The sequence below is a fragment of the Rhinatrema bivittatum genome, chromosome 6 (genome assembly GCF_901001135.1).
Source record: "Rhinatrema bivittatum chromosome 6, aRhiBiv1.1, whole genome shotgun sequence".
In the NCBI taxonomy this organism is placed as follows: domain Eukaryota; kingdom Metazoa; phylum Chordata; class Amphibia; order Gymnophiona; family Rhinatrematidae; genus Rhinatrema; species Rhinatrema bivittatum.
Genome location: NC_042620.1, coordinates 76,406,416 through 76,427,248, shown reverse-complemented (window position 1 = coordinate 76,427,248; position 20,833 = coordinate 76,406,416). Strand labels below are relative to the sequence as shown.

The window sequence follows — 20,833 nt, the reverse complement described above, 5'->3', positions numbered from 1 at the left end:
ACAATGTGGGTAACCACATCTCTGGCACTTTTGGTACCACACTCCCAGCAGCTAGGAGATCGTTAGACCTGAGCATTATCCAAGAACATTTTTATCCAGGCTGGATGATGTTGCAGCTGACCAAGCTTCATATTATCTTAAACTGAGCCAGCTGAATGTACCACACAAACTGTCAAACTATTTACAATTGTAATAGAGGGGTGGGGGGAGGTGGAACTAGAAATTTGCTTCTAGTCCTTTGAGCTTCCAGCTCATTTGGAACTGGCTCCTGCTGGGGGCAATGGCAGTATGAGCCTTCATTCATAGTTACCTCTAATTTTCTGCCCCCTGCTATCAAGCCCAGTTGTCACAGTAACAGTCACTGGTCAGAAACCACAGATCATGATTCTCTCTGGAGCCAGGTACATGTGTACGTGGAGAATGGCTATTATATATCACTGCCGCGTGATGGATCAGCAGCCCACACCACCACCACCACACCTCCCTACAGCATCTCCAGTCCTGGTGAGTTAGGGGAGCAGAAATTGGGCTCAGGAATCAAAAGCAGGTCTCCCACATAGCAGCACGCAGTGAAGCTACTGTGTCATCAGGTCAGCCCTGGAAATCATAATTCTTATGAAAGTCGTACACCAATGGCTCCTACCCTTGGTCCCTGAAGCCCTCGACAAGGCTGGTTTTCAGGGTTATCCACAAGGCACGTTCATGCACGGCCTAAGAACCAAGTTAATTTGCATGATTGAGATACCATGAAATCCAGAGCAGGTTGAGCGCCTCGAAAAACAAGTCTGGAGATCACGTCCGTAAGCCCTGGTTAATGCGTACTTTATCACAAGGGTGTGCATCCGTGGAAAGCAGGCGCCATTAGTTCAGAGTGGGACTTCTTTAGTATACAAATAAAAATAAATTCATTGGCAAACAAGAAGCTTCACTCACGGCTAAAGGAGTTTGCTTTCCGGGATGCACACGCCTATCTGCTGCAGGGCCAAATTTAAGATTTTGAGGCCCTTAGCGGGGGAAGGGGGTACCCCTGGAGACTGTAGAGTGAGGAGGAAGAGTACCAGTGACACTGGGGCACAGCCCTTACAAACGGATCATTTTCCACCCAAACATTTGGTGCTCTCAACATTTGGCACCCTAGGAAGTTGCCTGGGTTACATATACCCCAATCCAGGCCTGGCTCGCTGTCTGTGCATCTGCACGGATCCAAATAAAGCCCACCCCTGGCAAATCAACCTGGGCGAGGGTTTGTGCAAAAAAGTATGCACGAGACACGATTTTGGGTGCATTTTTACCCACACGTGGGGTGCAGCGTTGGGACAGAGGAAGCATTTACATGCAGACTTTCAATTTTTTGAAACTTGTGTGCATAAATGTACACGCAGAAAATGACATCTGCTCCAAGCCAGGGCGTGACTTTCTGTGTGCAAGTCCGTGGGCTTTGCAGGACAACCCAGAATTTTCACAGTGGATTTATGCGCGTAATCGTACTTCGAAAATCCAGTCTAAAGTCTCTGGGCAGGATGGTACTGGAAGACTTAAGCTCTGTGTGTGCTGTTTGGAAATGACCCTCCCTATGTGCCAGATGAAAGGAATCTACTTCCCCGGCTTGGCTGCTGGCAGCTCCTGGGAGGTATAGTGAAATCTCTGAGCTACTCTCAGCACCATGAGTACAGCGGGCATCGATCATTTCAGCTGTAGGAAGGAGTGAATAAAAGCTCCCAGAATGGGAAACAACTGGGCAGGTTCAGGATCAGCAGCCTGCTGAGATTTATCTCAACCTCTGTTTCAAGAGCTGGGTGGAAGCTGGACAAGAGCCACTATACAAGGTCATTTTTATTGAAGATAAGCTTCATTAGCTATTGGAGAGTCCTAGGACTGTGAAACTCATTCCACTGGTGAAATAATATACCGTGCTGAACGTTCAGAATAAATAAATCTGACTTGTTTGGGAACCATACTGAATTGAAAGACTTGTTTTATTAGGAAAGTAAGCCAGCAGGGGCCACACGCGGGCTACTAATGGGACTAATGCTCATAAATGAATAGCCATCTCAGGTACATTTCAACAAACACTGACCTACCAAGAAAGAACCCTAAGCTGTTCAAGCCAACCCTGACCAACAGGCTTCATATATTTGTAATCCCTTTTGGAGGATAGTTCCTCCTAAGGGCACACAACAAATTTATATCCTGGTGCTGCTCCGGCTAGCTTGTTACTTCCCACGCTGACTCTCAGTCCATGGGGAGGAGGATTCTTTTTACAGGGGGGGAGGGGGAGGAAACTCTTACTTATGGCCCACAGACAATGAAAAAATGTTGCCAGTGTGTATGTGTACTGTAGTGGTGCTTCCCTTGAGATGAGAGGCTGTAATAAGCAGACAGGACCAGGTCTGGGTGTTAAATAAAAGTTTACTGATTAATAATGATAAATTAAAGTCCATTATCCAGACGTGTGAGTCTACATCTGACTGATGGTACATTGGTTTCTCCTCTGTAGGTAGGTGACCTTAATCCAGACCCCTGGGTAGAGCCCATGGTGATTTTAAATGAGCATAACTCTCCCAGCGACTCTATGGGAATCCTAGTGGAGGTGTCCCCCAACTTTACTGAAAAATCCTACCTTTCGACATCTTCATCCTGGACACCTGGCCTGTCCCTAGTCCCTCGGGTGGAAATCCAGATGGGATCTCCTGATCTTGTTCTTCCTTCCTTTAGTCAGTTGTTTTTTCATCCTTCTATTCTCTGATGTTTCGGGGGGACGTCTCTTAATGAGAAATCAGTGGGATCAGACTGTTACCTCTGCACTGAAAACCCAATGGGGCAGGGGATCCAAAAACCTCCACAATTAACTCAAGACCAAAAGATACTTTAAAGCTTAACTGGATACATCTTGCTAGACTGGCATTCATGCTGTCACGGGTGCTTGCCGCATTCAGGTTGGGAATAGGCTCACTGGTCTTCAGCCTCTATCTTCTGAGTACAGCCGGCGAGGATGACTTTAGCCAAAGAAACAGGGTGAAATAGTCCCTTCTAAAACAGGATTCCTCTAGCCTTCTCTGTCTCATAGAATAGGCTCACAGGTCTTTGGTCCCCTGGTGAGACTCCTTTTGCCCCCACACACCCCTAAAGGGTATCAGGCTTAAACAATCTACCTCTCTGTAACTTAAAGTGAGAAGGACCCTCTGGCAGAGTGCACGATGAGGTATCTCTTCTAAAAGAAACTCCTTAGGGCAAGGCCAGGACGCCCTACCAGAGTGTGGAAAAAATGCATCTTTACTCTTACTGCTTCCTTATACTGAGCCCACAGTGTATTAACATGGCTCAGCTAACTAGCAGTGAAACATCCAATCCAGAGCCACCGGCTGGGAGGGACTGAGGGGTATGGATGGCTTCTTACAAAGTGTGTTCTAATGCAGGGACAGTGACATCTGGTGGCCAAACCCAGTAGGGGTGCCCACATATTGCTGAATCCCCTGGATATGGTAATCCCTGAAAAATTATTTCCTGAGATTTGCATATTTTCTGTTCAGTCCCGATGCTTGGCTCTGTTTGGAAGGGCTGGCTGATGGTTCAGTAGTGGTACTGTGCACTGCTTTGCGAGATTTCTGTGTTTGATTCCTGGGTCAGGTCTTCTGTTCCCCGTGCCAGTCGCAGAGACAGAATTCTCAGTCATGTTTCATCAGTTCAGTCATTAAACTATTCAGTCATTTAACTATTAAGTTCACTTAGAGAATAGCCACTGCCATTAGCAATGGTTACATGGAATAGACTTAGTTTTTGGGTACTTGCCAGGTTCTTGTGGCCTGGATTGGCCACTGTTGGAAACAGGATGCTGGGCTTGATGGACCCTTGGTCTGACCCAATATGGCATTTTCTTATGTTCTTATGTTCTTAATTACACCCAGAAGTTGGACATTGGGTCCATGTTAGCTGGGATTTTTGGAGGGATCTGCAGTTTGTGGCCTTGGTCAGGAGGGTTGTCACTCAGATGATGGGTTTCTCCCATGACCTGTCCCAAATACTTTCTGAATTGCATGAACACAACAGTCTGGTCGAGGCCTTGCAGCAAACACAGTCTTCGTTGTCCTTTTGACATCTTTTCCTTTTCAAATGCACAGAGATCATTTTCCTTTTGTTGACCTGCCTTACACCTAGATTTGCTGCCTTTTCAATGCTCCCTTTCATTCCTGACCAAATTTCATCCACAACCCCTCTGGGCTTGAATTCCTGAAAGGGCATCGATAGTATCATTCATGCTGGAGGCCGGGGCTCTAGTTCTAGTATAGTTTAGGTCGTAATATTGTTCCCTATGTCACTGGACCCTAAGTTTCCCCCTAGCATGATATTTCACAACTTTACTGCAAAAGATTTTCTGTCTCCAATGCATTTCTGTTGGAGATGAAGATATTTCCATCTTTCTTTAGCCAACTCACTCTATCCAGTGCTTTCAAATGCCAGGATACAATGCACTTGACCACTACCTGGAACAGATGTCTGGCACACATGGCGTGAGAGTGTGCTGATGGGGAAGAGGGCTCGGGGGCTGCTTGCCTGTCTGACCAGGCCTGCTTACAGTTATGAAAGCTGACATTTGGGACAAGCAGTGAAGTATAATTTCAGAATACTTGCCACAGTGTGAGAAGGAACAAAAGTGAGTGAAAGAGACAGATTATACCTGGAGAATGGCCTGTGCCCATTAATAGCTCTCCAGAGAGATGAACTGATATGCTAAAGCTTGAATGTACAGATTTGTAAATAAAGTTCAAGACTTGGACCTTCCCGCATCTGATGAGACTTATTTTAATGACAGTACCAGTGATTTTGGCAAGTGAAAATTGAACAATCCGATAAGCGTGCAGCCCAGAACCAACTGCCCCAGGGTCACTGGATCTGCTGAGAGATTTGGATCAGGAGTGGGTGGAATCCCAGCTGTGGAGAGTGTGCCACCGCCAACGCTGTAGGTAGGCATGTCCGAGGGGGATTAACTCATGACAGCCTGAGAGTAAAATGTGACAGGCAAAAATTGGTGCCTGCATAGCGATAAATATTGTTTTTGCAGTAGAAGCTGTTTTATTTAGGTTGCTACTGGAAACAAGAGCTGACTAAGAAATGATTCTCAGAAATAGTTTATTCTACATTTATGCGTCTCTCACAGCAGCATATTACAGTCATGACTACTGGTTGTTGCCTTAAGTTGCAGGTAATTTTAGTGCTCAGACTCGGTAAATATTGTACAGAAGACAATGCAGTTTGTACCAGTTTTGTTCATGTTCCTGAATACAACACCAGAGAAAGGACCAATTTTCAAAAGTTGTAGCTGCCTAACTCTGGGAGATAGGGGGCTAGACTGGCACCTTTGAAAACTGACCAGAGATGAGTGGCTAAATGTAGCCACCTAGTGTCACTAAGGGATCAGTTTTCGAAAAGTCTAGCTGCTCGACTCCTAAAGCAGTGGCTCTCAAACCAGCCAGTCATTTTTTTTCCAGAATATCCGTGAGATAGTTTTGCATGCACTGATTCCATTGTATCTAAATCTATCTCATGGAAACCAGACTGGCTGGGTGTGACTAAAGGACTGGGTCTTAGATGTAGATGGCTAGATTTGTCTCTTTGAAAATTGACCAGATCTGAGATGAAACTGAGGTGGTTAAATTTAGCAGCTTAAAACATGAGAATGGAGGGGGGGGGGTGCAAGATGGCTGCCTGCTAAGAGGTTAGGTGTGGGAACTCTTTCTCAGATCTGTGCTGATTTCCTCAATTATGCCTCACACTAAACATAAGGGTAAAGTCAGGGAGACATCCCCAGCTTCTCCCTTGACTGACTCCACTCAACCGCGGATTGAAGTGTTCCTTACTCCAATGTCACTAAGTTGTTCAGGTGCTAGATCCGTTGTGGAGAATCCCACTGAGCAAGCAGCGCCATCACTGGACGATGAGACCTCACTTAGTCCCAGAGCGCCGAAGACTCCGACTCCTCCCTCTTGGATGACATCTGTGGGAGAGGCCCTGTGCTCAAACTGCCCGTTGTCAGTCGGGACTCAGCAGCACCTGGGGAGGTCTCCTTTCCCACTATTTCGGGATCCGGACAGGTGATCTCAGTGAAGGTTTTCCCTTTACTGGGAGATTTTGTTGCTTCTTCGGTGAAAAGAGCTGTGAAGGAGAGTTCCCTGTTCCAGGCCTCAACACCCATGGAAGCTGCTGGAAATAGCGCCAGTGAGCAGGACTCCAGCAATGAGAATCGGGTGAGAGCTATCAGTGTGTTACATTAGCCAAACTCTCACTTATTACTTTGGACTCAGTATAAACTGCCTTAGTTTCTTTACAGTCTTCTATTTCTTCCTTAATTGATGTTTACATTAGATACTAATTGTCGTATTCAGACTACTGAGGTTTTGGTTGCTTCTCACAGTGAAAAACTGGATGATTTGGACAAGTGTGTTACACAGATTCAGAATACTCAATGTAATTTAGTTCAAAGTGAAACTATACACGTTAAAAAAAATTGGAGAACTTGGAAAATTCTATCAGATATTTGAATCTCAGGATACTACATTTTCCCAGTATAAATCTTGTCACACCGGTAGATCTCTTTTAAAAAAAAACAGAACATAAGAACATAAGAAAATGCCATACTGGGTCAGACCAAGGGTCCATCAAGCCCAGCATCCTGTTTCCAACAGTGGCCAATCCAGGCCACAAGAACCTGGCAAGTACCCAAAAACCAAGTCTATTCCATGTAACCATTGCTAATGGCAGTGGCTATTCTTTAAGTGAACTTAATAGCAGGTAATGGACTTCTCCTCCAAGAACCTATCCAATCCTTTTTTAAACACAGCTACACTAACTGCACGAACCACATTCTCTGGCAACAAATTCCAGAGTTTAATTGTGCGTTGAGTAAAAAAGAACTTTCTCCGATTAGTTTTAAATGTGCCCCATGCTAACTTCATGGAGTGTCCCCTAGTCCTTCTACTATCCGAAAGAGTAAATAACCGATTCACATCTACCCGTTCTAGACCTCTCATGATTTTAAACACCTCTATCATATCCCCCCTCAGTCGTCTCTTCTCCAAGCTGAAAAGTCCTAACCTCTTTAGTCTTTCCTCATAGGGGAGTTGTTCCATTCCCCTTATCATTTTGGTAGCCCTTCTCTGTACCTTCTCCATTGCAATTATATCTTTTTTGAGATGCGGCGACCAGAATTGTACACAGTATTCAAGGTGCGGTCTCACCATGGAGCGATACAGAGGCATTATGACATTTTCCGTTTTATTTCTGAGACTTTAAAAACTCCTGCGGAGGCAATGCCTCTTATTTCAAAGGCTTATTACCTCCCTTTGGGTTCTAGAGGAGATGTTGGAGATCAAGTCCAGGATTAAAGTTTTAATGTAACTGATTTCTTGGAAACTAAAGGAGGCGTTCATGTGACTAACAGAGGTACACTTTTGGTTTCTTTTCCTTTCACTTGATCGAGCTTCTGTGTTGAGACTTTTTCTGTGTAATAGATGTACCTTGTTTTATGGTCAGAAAAATTGGATTTATCCTGACATAATGAGAATCACTCAAGAACTCAGGAAAATATTTTTGGCCGTGTGTCCAGAAGTTCAGGCACTTTTTGCATGACTTACTTTGCGCTACCCATGTAAATGTATTGTGAAATATTGTAGTGCAAAGTATGCCTATTTTGAATCATCTCAATTGAGATTTTTCTTGGATCTCTCATGTTAATGACTTGCTGTCATATAGATATTTGGCATTGTGAGTAGAATGTGATGTTATATTTCTAATTTTTTCCTTTTTTATTATTCTTTATTGTTGTCATTCGCTCTGAGTCTTGCTCCCCCTGATTTTTTCTAAAATGAGAATGTGTATTTGGATTATTTTTACTTTTTGCATATTTTAGATGTGTGCCTGTATTGCTTTTGCATGCTCTCGGTTTTTCTGTTGTAAGGCTCCTTGTGTTAAAATATACAATTTCAATAAAAATGAAGATTAAAAAGCGAGGGCAGGGCTTGGTAGGGGGAGGAAGGTTAGACGCATAGCACAGATTGTGGGTGCTAGGCACCTGTTATAAATCTGATGCTCGGAGTTAGCAATCTGTTATCGAGCTCCTCCTGTAGAGGGAGGAGTTGGCAATCTGATATGGATCTCGTCCTGAAGAGGGAGGAGTTAACAATCTGTTCTCAATCCCTGCTGCTAGGAGTAGCAATCTATAGGAACTGCTCCCCCGGGGCGGAGTTAGAATCTGTAATACCTTATCCCACCACGGGGAGGCGTTGGCAATCTGTTATAAGTCCGCCAGGGAGTTAGCAATTGGTTATGGATCACCCTGCCAAGGAGAAGAGCTAACAATTGTAATACTCCGTAGACGGAGTTAGTGTTCTGTAGTGGGTTGGCTTCCCACAGAGTGGCAGTCGTATAATACCGCTCTAGTAGTGTAAGGAATGAACACCTGAGGTAAATTGGTGAATCCCTGGGCCGATGGCAGATGACAGCGCCCTCAAGAGGATGTCCTGAGAGGGACCATCGGCTAGGCTGGAGTATGGATACAAACATAAATAGTTCTTTATTAGACAGGAAGTAGAACCACCAGAGGTGGCAGTAGTGAGCTGATGTCACCGGCAGGGCTGAAGTCCTTCTGATACTGGAATTGTGGTCTCTGGGTTGCTGAGCTGTAGAGAGAGACTATAGATAGTGAGTACCCAGGGTATGCTGGATACATAACCAGTAGTAGATGATACACTCACAATTGTAGATATCTGTAGTGGCTTCTATGCAACAGAGAGTCTTCAGTATATTCAGGAATAGGAGCCGCAGGCGAGTGCTGGTTCCTATGTGCAGTCTGAAATGAGAACTCACAATATCTGTGTATGAGATGGCTTATGGAATAGAAGAGGGTCTTTGGAGGGTTTTAGGAACATAGGCCCTCATGGAGCGAGTACTGATTACTATCTGCAATCTATAATAGCAATGCACAGATATAGATATATGATAGCTTCTGATATAGAAGAGAGTTGAGAAGGGATTTAGGAACATGGGCCCTTGTGGAGCGAGTACTGGTTCCTATCTGCAATTTATAATAATGACTCACGATCTCCATACCTGTGATAACGTCTTAGACAGAAGGGAGTCTTCGGAGATTAGGAATATAGGCCCTCGTGGAGCGAGTACCGATTCCTATCTGTAAAGAACTCACTGTGTTCACGTCTGCGATCGCTTCCAGGTAGTAAGGAGTCTTCTGAGCATTCAGGGATGTAGGCCCTCGAGGAGCGAGTACCAGATCCCGTCTTAGCAATCTGAAATCAAGAAGAGAGAGCGGGGCCCCCAAGGAGCGGGTACCCATAGGTAAGGTGGTGGAGGCAGAGCAGCAGAGGATGAAGCGGGTCAGAATGATCCCCGCAATCAAACCCCTGTAAGCAAAGACCTTTTAAGGTGGAAGCGGATGACGTCACTACAGGGGGATGCCCCCGAGGTTCGCGCCCTTGCTGGTACAAAGTCTGGAGCGTGCGCTCGCGCCCTATGTCATGGCGGATCCGCAGCGTCAGGCTAGCCCGGGGATTCCAGGAAGTACGGCGAGGAGAAGCTGCGGCAGCACCTGTCTGTCAGACCCGAAGGGAGTCGCCACTAAGGTAGAGAGGGTGGAGCGAGGGCGAGAACAGGCACGAATGCAACAGCACCTAATGTAGATTCACAAACGTAAGGTGCTCCAAAGGCAAGCCTAAATAGAGGCAGCTTTGTCTGTACCCTGGTACTGGGTGACTTGCATCCCTTCTTTCTCCAAAGCCCCAATGCTGAGACAGTTACAACTTGTGATCTCTCTTCCAGCTCAACACACACCCAGCTGTCAAATCCATCCCCCTGCCAGACCCAGCACACCCCCTTTTCTCACCCGACACTCAATCAATGAAATCCTAACCCCTCCAAGGCCAGATCGCCCCTCCATCCCACTTGACACCCGATTCCACGAAAACCTTGCCTTCCCCCTCCCCCAAGCTATGCTTGTCTTTCCCTCCTATCCTGAAGAAAACATCTTCCCAAATTAAGATTACTTTATAGGCATGACAGTTTTATATGTGTTGCCAAAGTAATACATATAGACGGAAACTTTAAAATGTGTGTGAGGGCCCATATCTGTGCGTATGTGCGTGCGAGTGCGCATCTGCTGGAATTTTAAATTGTGCACGCGTGTGATTTAAAATTTTCCTATTGCGCACCTAATTTTAAGTGGTTACTCAAGCAAACGTAATTCACTTATCTTCCTTAGGAATGAGTCGGCTTTAACATGCATAGATAAGCGGTTTTAAAACATGTTTATGTGAAGTACATTCCCAGTTTTGTGTGTTTTTTTTAATTATAATTTTTATTGGTCATCATAAAAAGAAAATACATTACAATGACGAAAACATGATGACAAAAATGTTCTTAATATACAGAACATTATAATCACTTAATTAAAGACCGAGTACTACTTATGAGTTTTCACAGGTTCAAATAAACAGACATAGGTGATACACCATCAACAGAGAGCCCTGGGGCATCTTTATGAATCGGTTGCTTGCTCTTTCTGCCATGTTACTCTTGTTGCTCTTTCTGCCATGTTAACTCTTTCTGCCATGTTAACTCTTCCAGGTTAAAGCACCATTAAGCTTTTAACCCGTACGCTCCACGGTAACACTTTATATTATTCCTGCGTCATCTTCTTTCCAGCTTATTGCAAGCTTCCAAGTTCTCCTTCCCTGTTGATTGTAACTTTGACTTATTCCACCTATTGTTTATCTTTCGTTTACTTGAATTGTTACTCCAGTTATACCCTTGTTAAATGTAAACCGATCCGATATGGTTATTTACTATGAAGGTCGGTATAAAAAACTGTTAAATAAAATAAATAAATAAAATGTTATGTAGGGATTCCAAATCCTATAAAATCTGGGTAGGCTGTGATTTTTGTTATCGCAGTCAATTTATACATTAAACAATTAAGCTCTAGGTGGGTACCCACATCCACCATTGTAGGGAGGGCGGTCTGTTTCCAGGATAGAGCAAGCTCACATCTTGCCGCTAGGATGATTTGGTGAGCCAGCAACCACTTTGTGGTAGGTACATCTGGTGGCATATTAAGCAAAAAATGATCAGGAGCCTAAGCTATGGGTTGACCAATAACGGCTGTAAGAAAACTGTTTTACCAATTAGTCCACTAGTTTACCCAGTCAGTCTTGAGGTCTTCCAGACGGTTCTGGTTCTTAAACCTACATTCCTCCCAGTTTACATAGACCCTCCCCAAGTCATTTTAGGACTAATCAGAGATTTATGCAGGCTCACACTGGATTTAAAATACAGATTTACGGGTGTAATTGTTGGCCCCGCCCGGGAATGTCCCTGACACGCCTCCCCCCCCCCATCTCCTCCCCACTTAATCGCGCATGTGCATATACGCCATAACTTGTGACTATTAAAATACAAGTTGCTCGTGCTTTGTCCATAGACTCGCGTATATGGGCCTTTTACCGCGAGCAAATCTTTTAAAATTCACCCCATAACAATTAAAATAAAAAGATAAGATAAATGGACACAATAATTACAGAAAAGGAAAATTACAGTTTGCAACAACAGGGACAAGTCTCAGGTTTTCATGCTGATCCCTCGTCTCCCTGGTCAGATTACATTTCTGGCCTGGTGGCAGAATAACACATTTTCTGCTGCTGCTGCTCTGTATCCCCTAGGATTATACAGTTTTTCCTGCTCATTCTTTTGTGGGAAGTCTTAATTTTCTTTGTCAGCTTTGGGAAAAGTGCATCTCTATCTTTGTATTTTGCATAGCACAGGAGGAAAAAACATTTCTATTTATGTTTTTCCAGTGTTGTATTCGGTCTGGCTTCTTGGGGTTTTCAGTTCACTTTTTGTCTGAGTATTTCTGTTTCTGGTCTGCATATTTCTGTTTGGCATTTGGTGAGGGTCTTTCTAGTCTTGCATGTGTGACTGAGGTGAGTGATTCTGCTAGTGTGTAGGGATCAGTAGCCATCCAGCTTGTTCTATTTCCCAGCCTGCACCTCCAAAAAGGTATACTTGTGTTCTAGGGCATGTAGCAATTTTCTGGGGTTGCCTTTTCATAGGCAGGGTGTAGATGTTTGAGTTCCGGGTATTACTGCTGGTTTGATGCGGTTGGCTGTTACACAGGTACTGAGTGTTTTTCAGGGTTTTGTGTTACTTCACAGAGAGCCTTGTAGTGGAGAGAGTTTCTGTCGGCTGTTATTGAGATGACACCAGAATTTGAATATTCTTTTTTTTGTATGGTGAGTAGTAAAGGGAAGCTCTGCACCTATTATTGGGGTGTTTCTGTGGACATGGAGCATCTGTTTGCAGAACTGGAGGTGTAGGATTTCTAACAGACACCAGACCTCACCATATAAAAAGATTGGTTGAATGATACTATTGAATAATGCTAATAGTAGTTTTTGTGGGGCTTGTATTGATCCAGAGGTTTCTTTGTTGCTTCCCTCTCACACCAAAGCCCAGCAATGTCTTCCTGCTCCTTTGAGCTTCCAGATCAATTGGAGCTGACCCCTGTTGTGCACTGGCACCATAAGACGTTAGTTGTAACTACCTGGGGTATCTCTCCTACTTTTATAATCTTTCTTATAGTACATCCCCTAGTTCCGGGCAGTAGGTGTCACCATCGAGCAATAACTTACACCCCTCTCTCACTGGGGACTGTGAATGATGCCTCAGCCACATCCGCATCCCTGGTTGATCTGGGGAGTGAAAACTGAGTCTGGGAATAACTTGGGGTCTTCCATATGTAAAGAAATGTAGAACCTGCGCAGTCCATAATATAGGAAAAGCCCTTTGGGTTGCATCATTGCACCTAAACGCCTCCCTGGGGACCCTTTATTAAGTTGCAAATGGATTTTATTTTGATGCCACCGGTGTTAAAATGAAAATACATTTAGCATATTGTTTGTGTGTTTAGTGGGTGGACTGAGGTGTTTCCTGTAACTAAAGATGATGCCAATACTGTGTAAAGAAACTGTTAATTGAGTTCATATTGTGCTTTGGAATCCCAGGAACAACTGAAAATGATAGGGGAACACATTATACAGGAAGGTAATGCAAGAACTTTGAAAGGAATTGGGGGTTAAAACTCCATTGAACAATTAAATAAAGTCCTGAAGAATAAATTGGCCAGAAACACATGAGACTTCCTTGAATTGATGGTCTGCTCTCCCACTTGTTCCTGCACTCCAGAGTCCTTCTAACCACATTCTTCCAGACGCCTAATCTAGCAACTTTATCTATTATGAAGTGTTCCAGAAAAGAAAACCTGTTTACGGCCTAAGTGGAGAGGCCCTTACCAAGTGCTGTTGGTCAGCTGCTCAGCCTTAAAATTACAGGGACTTGATCAATGGGTGCATGCCAGTCACTGCAAAAAAGTCTTGCAAACCACAGCCACAAATCTCAGTAAAACAACCAGAGACGTTATATTCAACCCACTGACCTTTTAAAAGCAACTTTTGCATGGGGAAATGTAATCAGTGGTTAAAATTAGAAGGTTCTTTATCTGCTAGAGTAAAAAAGGAGGATTGTCACAGCTTTCCTATTTTCCCCAGGTTGAAAAATATCAAAATCAGTCCATTAAAAAGTAATGGCGCTCATGAATTGAACCTGGGTCTCCCACACAACAGAAAGCAGCTACCAATAAGCTACTGAGATGAGCCCTTATTGTTCTGTTTATGGGTACTGAGGAGGTGTTTTAATTTTTTCAGTCTTTGGGTGGGCACCCATTCCTCCATGGACCCCCAACACTAAGTCTCAGATTTTTAGCTGAGAAGCAATACAGCAAATCTTGCTATCATTAAATCAGTTTCCTCATCCTCACATGGTCACCATACCATGCACTAGGAATAAAAATATCTTTTTTTTTTTTGGATTTAATAGGAACATTTATTGGCACTGTCAAGCAATTTATTAATGTATTTGTTTGAGTTTTTTTTGCGTGCCAGCTCTGCAGCTATTTGCTTTTTATTTTCTGTGGGCAGCCTGCCATGAAGCAAGCACAACAATGGAAGTTAAGCACATCAGGAAACAGGATTAGTTTACACTTTTGCCAGCTACACAGAATAGACCTGCATACTGGGTACATGGTAACCCATGATACATTTACAGGACAAAGGAATATTTTTAGCATACACAAATAAGTTGAACAGGCTAAGTGGTAGTATTGTACAATGCTGTGTAGGAGGTCCCTGATTCGATCCCTAAGTCTGGCCTTCCATTCACTGGCTGGACTGGGGATGTTGTAGAAGCAGCATTCACAGTCCCTGAGGAGAAAGGGAGAGGAAGTTGTGGCCGCTGCTTAATGACGACACCCAGTGACTGGATTCAGGGCCCATGATTGCAGGGTTCTGGAAGGAGTCCTGGTGCATGGCTCCTGGCCCAGATCTGTTGTTGCAATGACCAGACAGGCATGTTGGAGGTGGGAGACAAGGAGAGATATAAAATAGGGGCACAATCCCTGGGTACTTGTGAATGAAGTCTCTTGGTGCCATAACCCACTCCAGCTTCTGACTGAGCTGGGAGGAAAATCCCAAATAAGTTAATTATGCGTTTGGACCTCTCTAACTTGTTTTCTCTTGTTAGATTTATGACAAATATTTCCATTTGACGATGAAGTAGAATATTTGTATGAAGAAACTTGGAGGGTGACGAACAATATTTTTTGTATATAAAAAGTAAAGAAGATAGCTGCATGCTGCTAAGTGTGCTGAGTTCTCTCTCTGGAAAAGGGTGAAAGGCCATCAGGGAGTCCAAATCCTGATCTGTGGGGAAAGGTTTGGACTGGGATAGGCTTGAGCCAGTGCGTGTGTTGCATAAAGAACTTTCTAGCCTTGAGTAAGAAATAGACTTTGGGAGTCTGTAGGGAAGATTATTTTATCTGACTTGACTCAAACAGCATGAGAAGATAGAGAGCGCTTACTTTTTGGATTTGTGATTTCTGTAAATTTCTTTTAACTGCTGAATTTTTTTGGTTTTTTTTGCTGATTATTCTTGAGACTTTGGAATTTTTTTAAAATTTGGAACACCTGGTGTGGGCTTATTTTCTCTCTGGTGATCTCCTTGGCTTCGTGAATGAATCCTGCTCCTCACCGCGCCAAGTCATACTTTTGCTGGATGTTGCAATGAGTGGTCAGGGCTCAGCAGTCTCTGAAGAAAAACCTTTCCTGGTGGGGTGGGGGAAAGAGGGCTACCTATGAAATGAGGAAGAGAAAGGGTAAAACACTGTAAGATAATTTTCTTTATCCTTTTTGGCAGATGTCCTTTATGAATTCCTTATGAATGCCACCCAAGCAGCAGCCTCATACATGGCAGCAAGGAGGCCACTGTGGTTTTGAAACTGGGCAGCTGACAAGACATCAAAATCTCATTTAGGAAAATTGCCTTTCATGGGGGCATGTTATTTGGAGAAGAATTAGAGAAACTTGTGTGGAGTCTAGGGGAAGCTAAGCCTCTGAGATTGCTAGAAGGCAAACCACGATGCAACCTTAGGAACCTGAGATGTCAAAGACTCGGGGGCTATCAGAGATACAGGCCCAACAACTTTGGACTCCAGCGACCTCAAAAGTCTAGGCCCCCAGCCATTTTGAGGAATCAATAAGTTAAGGAGCGATTTTTCACAGGTCAACAGGCAGTAGCTGCCCACCACAGTGACAATCAATGGGTCCCTCTGCAGATAACTCCGGTAGATGGTTGCCTATGTCAGTTTTACTTGAGTGGACCTGTATTACCTCAGACCACTGGGCCCTAGAGGTTATTCAAGAGGGTTATGGTCCCAGGCTAGTGAAACCAGTTCATCAAACCTTTATAGTCTTCCCATGCTCACCAGCAAAAAGGGAAGCAATAGAAACCACCTTGAACAAACTGCAGCTCCCCCATGTGGCAGCTGGTGAATGGTATCTCCCTCTAGCACTTAGAGCCAAGGCACCATTTTACCTTGTGGATTTCCCTTTTGGGTTTGGAGATGCAGCATGTCCTCTGCTATTCTCTAATTTTTTCTATTGATTGACTTCTGACTCCATGGAACATATTATTTGGATGGGAGTTCTTTCCACCCTGCCACTCCATCTTAAAGACTTTACTTAATTTATTTAAGTTTGGAATGACCAGCAACTTGAGACTCGATTAAGCTAATTTACTATAACCTGGGAGAAGTTCCCTTCCAGCAAGAGGAATCTGATATCACCAAGATCTAAGGAGAGGAAGAAGGGATAAAGGAGAGAGAAGGAGAGGAGATGAGGAGAGAAAGGTATCACCCTTGATACTCCAAGAGGAGGTAGGAGATAAAAGACTAAAACTTTAAAGCGCACTTTTTGATACTTCAAACACACCCATAGGAGGGAAGCAGAAAAGTGTTGCTCAGAATCCAATGAGAGGGAAGATATAAATCAACTTAAGAAGGAAATTAGATTGCTTTAACATCTTGAAAATGAAAGACTATCGGACGCCTATAACTTACAGAACTGAATTAATGGCTTTAATATCTGAGACTGCTTAAGACTGTAAGAAATCACAAACTTACTAAAAGCACTTGTAGCAACTGGAAAGTGAAATGCACAGCGTAAAGACTTTAAATCATCATTTGCCCCTTGTCAGTAAGAGAAAAATGTTGAAAACCACTAAAGCTGCTCTTTTTGAATCATTGGGTGGGGCCTTCATTATTCTCTGTGCTGTGATTATCAGTGCTGTGTACAAAAAGACCTAAAAGTGGGAAAAACTAAGAGCAGTGTGAGGGCCCTGAAAGGAAGCTTTCTCACAGCAGAGGAAACCTTGGAGTTATAGCTTGTGTTATAGTAACAGTGTGACAAAAACCTGAAGGTAATCAAATGTGACAAACTATCAAATAGACAATCAAACACTGAAGAAATGTCACATTGTACTTGTATACATCTTTAATAACATATATTGAATTACAAAACCACAAAGCTACTAAAATGTGTTAACACACCCTCTCACTAAAGAGCCCAATCTCTTACAATTACTGACACAGCACCTAAACCTGTCACAAAACACACCAGACTAGGACCCTAGTTTCAGCGGCACTTTGCCGTCTCCATCAGGGGAACAGTCATATACATTTAAATCATGTATACCCATATAATTACAAAAACTGATAAGATCTTTTAATCATGCAAGATTTTATATATAATGATTATAAACTCTGGATGCAAATTTTCATAATGCTGTCTGTATCAACAGCTGCAAAAACAAAACAGTTTGATTATATTAATACATCTAAAATACCTCATCGATTGTATTGTATCAGTTTTTGTTGTATATAAAGTTAAACAATTATAAATGAAATGAATAAATATAACTCTACTTGTGACTGTTCCCCTGATGAAGACAGCAAAGTGCTGTTGAAACTAGGGTCCTAGTCGGGTGTGTTTGTGAAGGGGGTGTGTTATATTAACAGTGTCCATCTAAAAATAAAATGAGATATGGCCCCTTGTGCCTGGGTACAACCAACAAAAGGGGGTTATACACTTCCCCATTGACCTCCTCCCCAGGAGTTTATCAGTAGCAAGCCACCAATTAAGCACCCAAGCTTTCTCACGCTTCTCCCAAAGCGGCATGATTATTGACTGATCAGGGAAGCATGTTCACATGAGGAAGGTGCTCACAGATCCTGTATCTTGGTGATCTAGGACTTTAATTTTATTTATTTATTTATTTAAAAACTTTTCTATACCGTCGTTAAGTTAAATAACCATCACAATGGTTTACAGAAGGGCACGAGAATGAAAAATGGATGGTATAGCTAACAAATTAATCATGTGCCATCTGGTACGGTAACAATTTAACATAATAAACTAATTGTGTAAGTTAAGCCTGTTTGTTAGGAACATATTAGGCGGGTTGTTTTGAACGTTAATTTGCTTTGTAGGTTACAAGTAATAACTTCTAGCTGGGTGCGTCCTTATCCATCAACTGTTTTTCTCCTTCTCCTTATCTTTATAAAAAAAACTTGTTTAGAAAGCCAGGTTTTCAGATTAGTTTTGAATATTTTCAAATTTCTCTGCAGCCTTATTTCAAGCTTAATCAGGGACACAGCAATCGGAAACTCTAGACACGTCTAGCATAGGTCTCCAGGCTTGCTCACTTGCTGCCCCTCACTCCATTTTTTTTCTGGGGCTAGATCTTAATTTCCCTTCAGGAATCTTTCTGCGTTCTCTTCTGGCAGAGCTCAGAGAGCTTGCATCCAGAGAGATACACACGGTCACTGAGTGAGGATCTGAGTTTGTCTTAAGTAAGGCCCATTTCCTACCAGGGGCAGGCCAGCGGCTCCAGAAATGTTTGTTTGGAGGAGGGGGTAGAGGGGACACAGTGAATTCAGGGCAGGCAAGCTTCAAATGCAGCTGGAGAGGGGGCAGCTTCTTGTCTGGAACGGGGGTCCTCTTCCCTCCTCCTCCTCCTGTCCCCACTCTGGAACCACCCTTACAAGACATTAAACAGCTTTTTTTTCTTGCTGCAGTGCCACCCTGCTTGAAGTCCCCTGCAATCTGGTTCTTAGATCTAGGGCCTGATTTTCAAAAGCATTTATGTGCTTAAGAATGGGTTTTACACGTGTAAAGTGGGCTTTTGCTACAGTATATGCCATTGAATTGTCCATAGGATAATTATGTGTAAGCGCACTTTATGCACAGTAATGGCTTTTGAAAATGGCTACAATAGTAGTTGCATTCATGTGAGTAACTCCTTTGAAAATTCACCTGCAAATCTATAGACACACATGCATAATGAATATTCATTGTGGTGTCCTGAAAGCCGAACCTTTTTGTGGGACTCAAGGACTGGAGTTATTCATCCTCTAGTAACTTCTAATCAAGCGTCTACAAATTATTCATTCATGACTATATTTTGGTGTGAAAACAGACCCGAAGCCCAGAGACTCAAGTTTCTTTTGCTTTTTCCACTTAACACTGATGGCCAAGGTTAAGTCACCTCCTGTCTTCATACCTCAGGCATCTACTTAGATTGCAAGTTTTTGGACGCAGGAATTCATTGATAAGTTGGTGTATAGCGCCTGGCTTAGGATGTCACTTCTATGTGGCAAAATTAAATAAACATAAATACTGTATAAAAAGGTCTCTATTATTAAAAGCACCCTGTGTTCAACTTTTGTTTTGCTGTGAACGGCAAAATAACATTGTGAGGAAACGAAATGGGGGCATATTTTTGCTGCTGCTGCTTATTTTTTCACTGAACGTTTATTCATAGCAAGTAAATAAAGATGCGCCGGATGAACGTGGAATTAAACCAGAGAATGGAAATGAAGTAACTCATTTTGGTTCAGAAAAAAAAACCGCCCGGATTTTAAAAGTCCTGCACGCGTAAATCCCGGGCCTTGCATGCATCGGGCGAATTTTCAAAGGAGCCCGGCCACGCGTGTAAATCCTGGTACATGCACAAGTGCCAGGCCTCTTCAGAGAGGCAGGCTGGGGGGACGGGGAGAGGCAGGACGGAGGCCGGCCGGGACGGCGGCCATTAGCCGCTGTCCTGGAGAAGGGCGCGCTGGCAGCCGGCCGGCATGCCATAAATTACTTCTGCTCCCAAGGAGCAGCAAGTAATGAAATAAAAAAATTAAGGTCAGGTAGGTAAGCTTTAGGGGTGGGAAGGAGAGGAGAAGGGGAAGAAAGGTTAGGCAGGGGGGTCAGGGAAGTTCCCTCCCAGTCCGCTCCTTAATTGGAGCGGACTGGGAGGGAACTGGGGTGGGCCCCGAATGTGTCGCCATGCAGAGTTTGCATAAATTCACCCCCCCCCCCCCCTTGCGCACGCCGTCTGCACATGTGCGCGCGGATCATAAAATCCGGCGCGTGTCTGCACGCAGCCACCCGATTTTATAACACGCGCTTGCTGGCGTGCGCGTGTTATAAAACTGGCGCATCCATGCGCGCGTGCAAGTTATAAAACTACCCCTGTGATTTTTATGTTCTCTCTGTATTTCCTTGGCCAGTCTGCCAGATAACTCATTCTCCAGGATTTTCTGGTGCTTTGGGAATGCGAAAGAACCTAACCCTTTTTTCTTGCACTCCTGCAGGGATCAGCAGACTCGTACACAAGCAGACCATCAGATTCCGATGTATCTCTGGAAGAGGACAGAGAAGCAATCCGTCAGGAGAGGGAGCAGCAAGCAGCCGTACAACTTGAGAGAGCCAAGGTGAGGGGGTTATGCCTTTTAATTCATAAAAGACAATTGATTGCCTCGTGTACAGAGGTTGCCAGGGGCGGATTGCTGGAAAATATCAGCCGGGGAGGGGGGGGGGGATTTTTTCAAAACCAGCCCACTGGATATCTGACTCACTCGTATGCTGTGCAGCACGTGCTTCAACAGCTCCCGAAAGCGTTGAGAGTTATCTCCACATCACCTGGAGCTTGGCAGAATTGATACAAAACAATTTCCCAACATAAATGTCATGGTTTTCCTAACCAACCAAGCAGAGCACATCCTAGACCAAGGTGACTGAGCTGCAGTCCCACTTCTATCCATGCAATCGGTGAGTCTCTCACCCCCCCAGTTTGGTTACATCTCTCATATATCCTGGATTTCTGGTCTGGTGTTAAAGTCTTTTGCCAGTGAATCAGTTCTTGAAGCAGTTGCCAAGTAATGAGACAACCATTCTGCCAGCCAGTGGCCCTAACACACACAGACAGACATTTGCTGTTGTGCTGCTGCTCATGTGCTCATTCAGTGAGTACTCCCTGCCCCAGCACTGCCGCATCTTTATGTAAAATTTGATGCCTGTTGCCAGCCTGAAGCAGCCCCCTCCCTTTCCCATTTTCA

General features: G+C 43.8%; 1 protein-coding gene across 3 annotated transcripts in view; it reads left to right on the top strand.

The window, feature by feature from the left end:
* The window catches only part of CACNB4 (calcium voltage-gated channel auxiliary subunit beta 4), a 396,197-nt gene that overhangs the window by 228,533 nt on the left and 146,831 nt on the right, over positions 1-20,833 (top strand). For 2 of the 3 annotated variants that reach the window (XM_029605493.1, XM_029605495.1), the window contains one exon: positions 20,090-20,209. The exons of the other annotated variant lie outside the window; for it this stretch is intronic. In XM_029605493.1, coding sequence (XP_029461353.1) covers positions 20,090-20,209 — 120 coding nt within the window. The remainder of the gene's footprint in view (positions 1-20,089; positions 20,210-20,833) is intronic. 3 annotated transcript variants of the gene reach the window in all.